The sequence below is a fragment of the Chenopodium quinoa genome, unplaced genomic scaffold, assembly GCF_001683475.1.
Source record: "Chenopodium quinoa cultivar QQ74 unplaced genomic scaffold, ASM168347v1, whole genome shotgun sequence".
NCBI lineage: Eukaryota > Viridiplantae > Streptophyta > Magnoliopsida > Caryophyllales > Amaranthaceae > Chenopodium > Chenopodium quinoa.
The window spans coordinates 502,866-512,913 of record NW_018742616.1 but is presented as its reverse complement, the minus strand read 5'-3'; the positions used below and the strand labels follow the sequence as shown (position 1 = coordinate 512,913).

At 34.9% G+C, this 10,048-nt stretch overlaps 1 protein-coding gene across 1 annotated transcript; it reads left to right on the top strand.

Annotated features, from left to right (window-relative positions):
• Positions 1 to 255: 255 nt before the first annotated feature.
• LOC110721443 (3-phosphoshikimate 1-carboxyvinyltransferase 2-like) lies at positions 256 to 7,279 on the top strand. Its single transcript, XM_021900592.1, has 8 exons — positions 256 to 819; positions 2,556 to 2,800; positions 3,440 to 3,593; positions 4,729 to 4,943; positions 5,019 to 5,136; positions 5,515 to 5,725; positions 6,609 to 6,670; positions 6,775 to 7,279. The coding sequence occupies exons 1-8, from the start codon at positions 487 to 489 to the stop codon at positions 6,991 to 6,993; spliced, it is 1,557 nt and encodes a 518-aa protein (XP_021756284.1). The 5' UTR covers positions 256 to 486; the 3' UTR covers positions 6,994 to 7,279.
• The last annotated feature ends 2,769 nt before the right edge of the window (positions 7,280 to 10,048 follow it).

Below are 10,048 nucleotides of genomic sequence, written 5' to 3'. Positions count from 1 at the left end.
GTCTAACCGAGTTAAGTTGACCTATAGAGTTTCGATTTAGTAAAACACTCCACTTTAAACCTTTACTCACCGAAAACAAAAAAAAAAATCCCATAGTATACAATTATATCTACATCTATACAACCAATTTTAAAAGAGTCCATCACATTGAGTGATATAAACAATCATATGTTCAAGGTTCAACATTCTTAGCAATTGATCATTACCCACTTTTTTTTTCTTTTTTTTTTTAATTTACTTCGTAGTTCGTATTACACCAACCACCCCAAAATTCAACCACAACAACATTATTTTTTCATTCCATTATTCATACTACACCAACCCCCTCTCTTCGGCCACCAAAATTTTGGTTGGTGAGTCCTCTTCTCTCCTCTTGTCTTCCTCAACTGCTTAATCCCATCTTTCTCTCTCCTCTAAAAAGGCTAAAACCCACCTACATTTCAACCATCAAACACAAAAAGTAAGAAAAATTAATTGAACACAACAATGTCTCAAGCTACAACCATTAACAATGGTGTTCAAGGTGCTCAATTTTGCCCCAATTTTCCCAAAACCCACATGCCCAAATCATTGAAAAACGTTAAATTTGGATCAAATTTGAGATTTTGTCCAAAATTAAAGTCTTTTAGAAATGAAAGGGTTGGTGGGCAAGCATCAGTTGCTTTTAGGGTTCAAGCATCAGTTGCTCCAGCTGCTGAGAAATCTTCAAGTGCCCCAGAAATTGTGTTGGAACCCATTAAAGAGATCTCTGGCACTGTTCAATTGCCGGGGTCTAAGTCTTTATCTAATCGAATTCTTCTTTTAGCTGCCCTTGCTGAGGTAGTTTTCAATTATTTAATTTATCATTACTTGTGAATTTGTATATTTGATGATTCAATTTTAGTTTTTTTTAAAAAAAATTATGATAGAACTTTATTTATTGATACTTTTAATTTGTGCATTAGCTGAGAATCATGCGTTTAGTTCTTACGTTATTGGATGGTGAGAGTTAGAGTTTTTGGTTGTTTGGATTGTGTGAGAAATTATGTGATACTTGCGCTCTTAAATGATTAACGAACTGTGAGAATTATAGAGTAATACTGGAAATGATGAGTTATTTTTTTGTGTGAAGATTTATTATAGTATGATGGAGGATGGATTTTTTTGGTATTGTTTGAAGTGGATGATTAAGGATTTTGCCTCCTTTATCTTGTTTTAAGGGTAGGGGTACTAGAGGGCTGGGCATATTCTTGCTAGGATTTAAGCTTAAAAACTTGGGATAGTTTATCACTTTTTCAATTCATTATGCATTAAAAGTTACAGTTTCGCCTCAAATTTTGCCCTGTTCTTGGCTAACTGGAAATCCTTGGGACAGGTTCTAGTGTATTTTGTTTGACAGTGATAGGAGTAACTAATTGAGCTCTGTGTCCACGTGCGTGTTTCGCTGTTTCGTTTCATCTTAGAACCATATTCCTCTATAAGGGAAGAAACAACATTAACTGATAGGAACATGGGTATAACAAATCTCCAACTGCAGCGTATTTGTGACCCGTGTGTCATAATCAGCAGCTGCTGATATACTAACACCTCTTTCTCCAATATGGAGTATGACATTACACCTCCTGTCCTCAAACCAAAAGACCTTAACATCTACAGTCTTTCAGCAATGCAGATAGCAGAATCGCACCCTTAGAAAATATTGCCCATGGGATTCTTTTCATTGTGATGGAGGTACAATTATCATTTTGGATGATCCCTACCCCTTTGAAATTGTAGGTAGGAAGTCCATTTTAGCATCAATAATCTATACTTCATCCATTCTTTATTCTTTGCACAATTTGGATTTCTATGCTATTCACAATCTCCTTTGAATAAATTTCATGATATTTACATAAGTAAAATTATGGTCATGTGGGATTTTGTTAGATTTGTCTCGGTATATACTTTCAAAACATCAACATTTTATAATTTTCACTGGAAGATAATTAAATATATTCATGGTCAAGATTGTGTATTGGTACCCATGAAACTCCACATAGTGCAAATGAAAAAGAAATAGGAAGTATTTCACACTTTTACCGCTTTCTATTGGGAAACCCAGACTATGCCGAAGCAACCTAAGATTGCATTACGTCTCACAATTCTTAACATGCTAACATAGCATATACAACCTGTGAAGCTCTGAGAAAGCATCCTCCTTCCTAGTTCAATCAGCAATATCTGTTCTGAGGACCTTCTGCATGAGGGATGGGAAAGACCTCCGTTTTGCTAATTAATATGCCATTCACTGAGAGATGAAAGAATCTTTTGTTTTGCTGGTTAATATGCCATTGACAAATAGATGCAGCTACTTGCATATTTTTGCTACTAAGCCTGCTATCTCCTAGATTATCAAAACTCACCATATGAAATTATGCTATTAGTCTTTGGTTAATATGCCTTTACTTTTACTCTATTATTATTCTGAGTTTGCATCATATGTGCTGTATTTTTTCCTCCAATTTTTTTTCATTTTGCCCCAAACTTTCTTTCCACTTCCTATAATTCTCAGCATCCTAACTAAAATTATGCTACAGGGGACAACAGTGGTGGACAACTTGCTATACAGTGATGATATTCGTTACATGCTGGATGCACTAAGAACTCTTGGGTTAAATGTGGAGGATGATAAGACAGCCAAAAGGGCAATTGTGGAGGGTTGTGGTGGTCTATTTCCTGCTGGTAAAGAGGGAGGGGGTGAAGTTGAACTTTTCCTTGGAAATGCAGGAACAGCAATGCGTCCATTGACAGCTGCAGTTGCTGTTGCCGGAGGAAATTCTAGGTTTGTGTTATAATGTTTTTTTATGCACTGCTAACTATATCTTTCTGTCAGTTGCTAGGCTGTTTAATGTTCTTTTATTCTACTAGGGAGCTGTTTCTTAGTGCTGCAGTTGCAGCTATATGGAGGGAAAAAGGGGGGGAGGGGGTGATGTTTCTCCTCATTTGAGCATGTGTTGGGAGCCATAGTTATAAGTAGTCCAATTGTATAGCACACCCCTAATTGAGGGCTCTATAGCCACTTGTGTCTAGATAGTGTGAAATTTGCAACCTTTCCAGGGTTCTTGTTGATTTCAGCTCAGCAAACTTTGAACAACACTGGAGACAGAAAAAGGTGCTGCTTTCTGATGTGATTGCTTATATTATAAGTTGGAAAAACAACATACAATCATCTTGACTGACTAGGTGTAAATTTTAGAGCTAGGGAGAATGTTTTGAGCTTTTGACTTTTATACTAGTAACAAGATTGCTATAGTATGCCATAATTTTACATTTATTGATCAGGGTTGAGCATGAAAGTACTAAAGAATGAAATGTATTAGTGAAGTAGGAGGCAATCTGCTGGCTCTTATAAATGGTTTCCACAGTTGGACATTAATATCCCTGTGCTTTAGTTTCTGATACTTTCTTTTGGTCTCTTCAGTTATGTACTTGATGGAGTGCCGAGAATGAGGGAGCGACCCATTGGGGATTTGGTAGCTGGTCTGAAGCAACTTGGTGCCGATGTTGACTGTTTTCTTGGCACAGATTGTCCTCCTGTCCGGGTTAATGCTAATGGGGGCCTTCCAGGGGGAAAGGTAATGACATTTTTTAAAAAACCTTTTTAATAAGTAACTGAGTTGATGTTGCACTCACTGATTTCTCAGCAGTACTTCCTTAACATATAAATCTGCCCTGTTCTGTTTCTTTTTCTTTCAATTTTTGGGATGTATGGCTTTGTGGGGTGGACGTGATGGGTTCCTGGGTTTTTATTTAATGATTTTCTAATATAGCAAGCTCTTCCGGAGACATGTTATATGGGAGAATGTATTTATGCTGTAAATCTGGTAGTAAGCAACAGTAGAATAGCTGAAAAGGTTAAATCTTCTCTTATCTGAGTGGATAAGTTGTATAAGTTACTTTTAAGATCCGAATGGTATTTGGTATCCTAATGTCTAGGTCGATTGAGGTATCTGGTGTTACGTGTGTATGAAATTGATTTGTAATTATGTTTACCTTTGTTTATTTATGTTAATTATTTTCTCGTATCTGAGATTCAAAGGGTATCCTGGTTTTTGGTTTATGTAAATAGTAGCTACTAGCTAATACTTCTATATTGTCCTCAAAAGAAATTTCCATTGATATCTTTGCTCAGATTTTTATATTTTGGATAGTTGAATTTTGGTGATGGGTACTATATGTGATGACTGCATTTAAGGTAAGGAAGAGAAGTGCAAAGTTGGATAACGATTTTGGTGATTACATTGTTCCCTGCAGCAAATCGGATTGTAAAAGATTGACTGCGTTTTGGTTGAGCCTAAAAAGTTTTCCAGTGATTGTTTTCTTATCATTGTGAGGTTTTAGTGACTCTGGTACTCCAGCAATTAGCAAAGCTCCACATGTTTTTAGTTGCTTCATATAAATTTAAAGTTATTTCAAGAATTAGAGAAAATGTTGAGTTATGTGATGCTTTAATGCTTTAAAATTTTCTTAGTAAAGATTCCTAAATAAAATGCTGCATTTGTCATTGTATGTTAGCCTATTCCAGATGTCTTTTGCACACTGTACCTATTTTTTTTTTATTTTTTTTGAATGCACACTGTACCTATTGGTTATTAATTTATTTTTTAAAAAAAAAAAATTATTACTAATCGCTATGGATTTCATTTTGTGATGTGAAAAGCTCTATTTTCCATTTAATTTATGCCTTTTTATATAACATATTCTGTGCAGGTTAAGCTCTCAGGATCAGTCAGTAGCCAATATTTGACTGCGCTGCTCATGGCAACACCTTTAGGTCTTGGAGACGTTGAAGTTGAAATCATTGATAAATTGATTTCTGTACCTTATGTGGAGATGACAATAAAGTTGATGGAACGTTTTGGTGTGTCAGTAGAGCATAGTGCTAACTGGGATAGGTTCTTGATCCGAGGTGGTCAGAAGTACAAGTAAGTCTCGTCTCTGTTACTGTGTCCTTTAAAGTCACTCCACTAGTATACTAAAATGGAATTATATTACCTCAGATCTCCTGGAAATGCATATGTTGAGGGTGATGCTTCAAGTGCTAGTTACTTCCTAGCAGGGGCTGCAGTCACTGGTGGAACTGTGACTGTTGAGGGTTGTGGAACAAGCAGTTTACAGGTAATGTTCAAAGCCTTTCACATCATTACTTAGCCCTTTTTTGAGCTCTCAGCTTAGCTCTAAAAAACTTTTTTTATACTCGATTTCTTGCCATAAGCAGGACTGTTTGACACTCCAAATTTGATAAATGTTACGAAAAGTTCAAGATGGGAGGCTTATAAAAAAGAAAAGATCAAGACTTTATATTCTTTGATTTTAGTTTATGACACTCTCTATTAACTCTTTCCAATTGCAGCTCAATAAACCATTTTTGCTAGTAAAGATTGGTCAGCATTTTATATATAATTTTGTATAGCCATATACCTCAGCTTCGTGTTTTGTTATATCCAATACTCTTTTGTTGACTAGCATCTTACTTGTCCCATCACTTTTACACAGGGTGATGTAAAATTTGCCGAAGTTCTTGAGAAAATGGGTTGCAAGGTTACCTGGACAGAGAACAGTGTCTCTGTAACTGGACCACCCAGGGATTCATCTGGAAGAAAACACTTGCGCGCCGTTGATGTCAACATGAACAAAATGCCAGATGTCGCAATGACTCTTGCTGTTGTTGCCCTGTATGCAGATGGGCCCACTGCCATCAGAGACGGTATGCTCAATTTCATTCTGCGAATTTGGCTATCTTCTTATGCCATTTGTGGATTCCTTGGTACTTGATCAAACTTAAATATTTGCACACGGACCTTGATTAATAATTGATAATGACAATTAGTGTGTCAGGCTAATGAGAATTTGGATTTGTCTTGTTTTTGGAAAGTGTAAACAACAACCAACTTGTTTTTTGTTTTCTCTGATGGTGGTTAAGTTGTCACTGCCCCATGATTGGAAGTTGTGATTTCTGTTGTTCCCAAGAGCTATATGCGGCATCTTCTGGTACAATTAAAGAGTGATGGACCACTTGTGTGGCATTGAGTTTCTCACTACCAAACGTAATTAGCCAAGTGCCTCAAAAGATTATGATTCAAAAAATGTGTGATGAAATGACATCTTTGTATATTTTTAATGCTCCGCGAGATTACTATGATTGGTAATATCAGTTAACTTAGCTGGTATTCCGTATAATTCAAGGGACAGATCAGAAGACTTGAACTGAAACACCAACTGCATGTATAGGGGCTGATACACCGCACACACGAACCAAAATGTAATTTGCATGATGTAATTGCACTGTCTCGACTGGACACTACTTCAAAATGTTTTGTTTCACTTAAGTACTCGTATCAGTCGTATGTAGTGTCTGAAATAGTCAATATAGTCTGTGGTCTAAAGTATACTATCTAATTATTACATATGTGCACAAATTCACCATTCCAGTGTAAAGTTTTTTTTTTCTTTTGGTGATGGGAACAGAGCGTGATTTGGTTTTATTGGTGACGGAAACCATTTGTGGTCTATACGACTATACTTCCTTTAGCATGTATGATATGTGTACAAGAAAAATGGGCCGTGATATTTGTTATGTGAATGAACAGTTGCTAGCTGGAGAGTGAAGGAAACAGAACGGATGATTGCCATTTGCACAGAACTAAGAAAGGTTAGTGCTGTTGGATATTACACTTTCTTGTAGGTTTTAAACTTTGTTGAAAACTGCATTTGACATAAATTGGTGTTCATTTGGTTCACTTTAATAATTTTCAGCTTGGGGCAACCGTTGAGGAAGGACCTGATTACTGTGTGATCACTCCACCTGAGAAACTAAACGTGACAGCCATTGACACATATGATGATCACCGAATGGCCATGGCATTCTCTCTTGCTGCCTGTGCTGATGTTCCCGTCACCATCAACGACCCAGGGTGCACCCGCAAAACCTTCCCAGACTACTTTGATGTTTTGGAAAGGTTTGCCAAGCACTGAGTTGCCATCTATGGATTATCTAGAGCATACGCCACACTCAAATTCGAATCAAGATTAAAATGCTTTCAGCTTGAGTTTTCGCCACATTCTTTTGTATTATGTTTGTAAGATTTTAGTTTATACAGTGTATTAATTTTGTATCAGGCCAGTTAGAAATAAAATTCTTGAAAGGATGAACTATGAAAATGTGATTTAGAAACTAGTATTGGGGTCTGAACTCGACAGCAATAACTGTAGAATTGGACACCATATTTTGATAATGTGAGTTCCATACTGTTGTTTCAAATTGTTCATCGTCTTCACTTCTTTCCAACATGAGTAAAATAATCTTTATTAGTGTTGATGTTTGGCAGTGGTCGGTGATTTCTTTATTTGAGGGGGTTGGGTGTTATAGTAACTGACAATCTGACATGTCAGGAAAATGGCAGATTAGAAAAGGAAAAATAAAGTACAACTATAACCGCTTTCCAACATTTTACACTCGGGTGTACTTATAACCTATATTTAGATACATAGGCACCTTTGCTCATCTTGTGATTTATATAAGAAGATAACCAATATACGTAATACGGAGTATAACCTTAAGTATCCAATTTATTAAATTACAACATTAAGATTAGGGTTTCTTTGCAGATCATGCTTCTTTTAATCTAGCTTGGTTGCAATGGATAATTAAGGCTAAATATCTGCTATAATCAAGATCAAACTTGAACACTATCAATGAAAAGAATTATCTCCAATCTCCATCCCTTAAAACTTGTCCCAATTTTTCATAGAAGGTTTCTTAAACTATTTTCGCACTTTCTTCTTAGTTACTTCCTCTCCACTTTATATGCTCAACACAACTTTCAATATATATATGAACAATAAAAATGAAACAATCCTAAAGAGACGGAGGGACTAAGAGGTTATTTTGTATTAAGAGTATATTTTTATGTGGGGCCAAATTACAAATGGGAGACCAACCACAATCGGGTCAAATGATTGATTAAAAGAAAAGAAAGTGAGTTAATACCTCATCACCGCCAAAAATTGTAGCATGTGACAAAGTGATTATTAAAAAGCAAAGAAAAGGAAAGGTGGAAGGTAAACATGTTTGTTTTTTGGTCTTTCTTTCTTTGTAGTCTGGCCATCATGTTCTTTGCGGTTCCTAAATATAATTTGGACTGTGATTCACTTTTCCCAATTTATTACTCAACTTTACACACTAACTCTAATTTTTGCTTAAAATATTGATAAGCATTTTCTTAATTTAAAGAGCTACTTGCTTCTCCTAAGACCACTTCTCATTTCAATAAAACTACTTATCTTATTATTAACTCGTGCACCATCTTATCACTAGTTCGCCACTTCTATAATTACGTGTTTAGGTCAACTCTAATTTCGATATTAGTTGTTGAGTCAATTAATCCTAAAATTAATTGATATTTGAGTATGAGCTCGCTATTTTGTAATATACAGAGTATTATATATCTTTAATCTGTCATCCTATATTTTAAGTACTCGTAAGTATTATTTGCCAATTATTTTTATATTTCTCGACATAGACTACAATTTAATTAGTAGAAAAAAAAAACAGGTATTTCAATGATATGAATGCTCAAAAGAAGATGCTAGCAAAAGCTTACAACTTTTTACATTGAGCAAACAGAAAAAATAATTATAAATAAACATAAACTCAAACAATTAAAACAACCAATTAGGTGAATTCTATGATTATGAGTGTAGAAGGGAGAATGTGGGACATAGAGAATGAAGTTTTGAATAAATTATTGTATGACTTAATTTTCTCCCATTATTAGAGAAACTTTAAGCTGAAGATTTATACCTTGTTTGTTCCAGCAAATTTTGTTTGGAGGTAATATTATATAGATCTAATTAATATAAAGATTACATAATACCGGAGTATATTATTGACTTAATTGTTTATAAATTTTGTCGGTGTAACTGAAAATGCCTTATAAATTAAAGATCGATTATTTTTAAATTTTTATCTGATTTTTATCGTTTGTTACTACTCAATAAGATTATACACTATTTATTGTCTAAATCTCAAACCTTCACAAAAGTAGTCTAGACTCAACGAAGTCAATTAAGTCATAGAGTAAATATTGATTGGAATACAAGATATCCGAGAAAAGATGCTATAATTGCCTCTTTATCAAGCTTGTTTTTAGTAGCATGTACATCTGCCCAATATCACAAAATTGAGGCCTTATTTCACCTTCACATGTTTCTGTCCCCCTTTTCATTAATTCTCTTCTTTCAAACGTAGTCACGTACTAACAAACAAATAAGTCCCACAGAAAATTAATAATAAGATCGAAGCACGTCCAAAATTTATTTCGAAAACTGGATTTGATCCTTACGCATTCATTAATTGCCTTTTATGAAGGTTTTACGTCTATCAATATATTAAAATCAATTTATAAATTAAAAGTCATACGTGCAAGTATGCAACGTAAACAAATGTGTACCTATTTGTTGGACTGGCGACAAACACATAGGTGTCGTGTCTGTCTAAGACCATGAACTAATTTGTAATCTGGATCTTGATGTGTGGTGTTGTTAATTGTAGACATCAACCGTTTCGCACCCTTAATTTTGGCCCTATGTTTCATGTTTGTGTGAATAGTGGTGTGACTAAGATGCATTTCATGAGATAATGGATGTGAGATGAATGGATATGTATGTGCATGTGCTTGTGCATGTGCATGTGTATGTGTATGTGTATGATCCTTGACTTAATAGCTTGCATTTCACTAGATAGAGTTAGATGATCGAGTATAAGTTGGTGTTAGCCAAGCTAAGTTGAGTTCGAGGTTGAATTATAAGATCTAAGCCTATTAAAGGTGTGAAATTCATTCTATTAAGTAATGTTGCTCATATTTTTGCCAAAAGTTGGAGGTAATATGAAGTATATACTTTGCAAATCTAGGATTGTAGTTATGTAATTCGATTGATTTATAAATTGTAACTTGTAACTTGTTTATTTTACTTTAACACGTAAATTGAATTTTCCTCATGTGCTTATCAACACAAGATATGTTGTTCT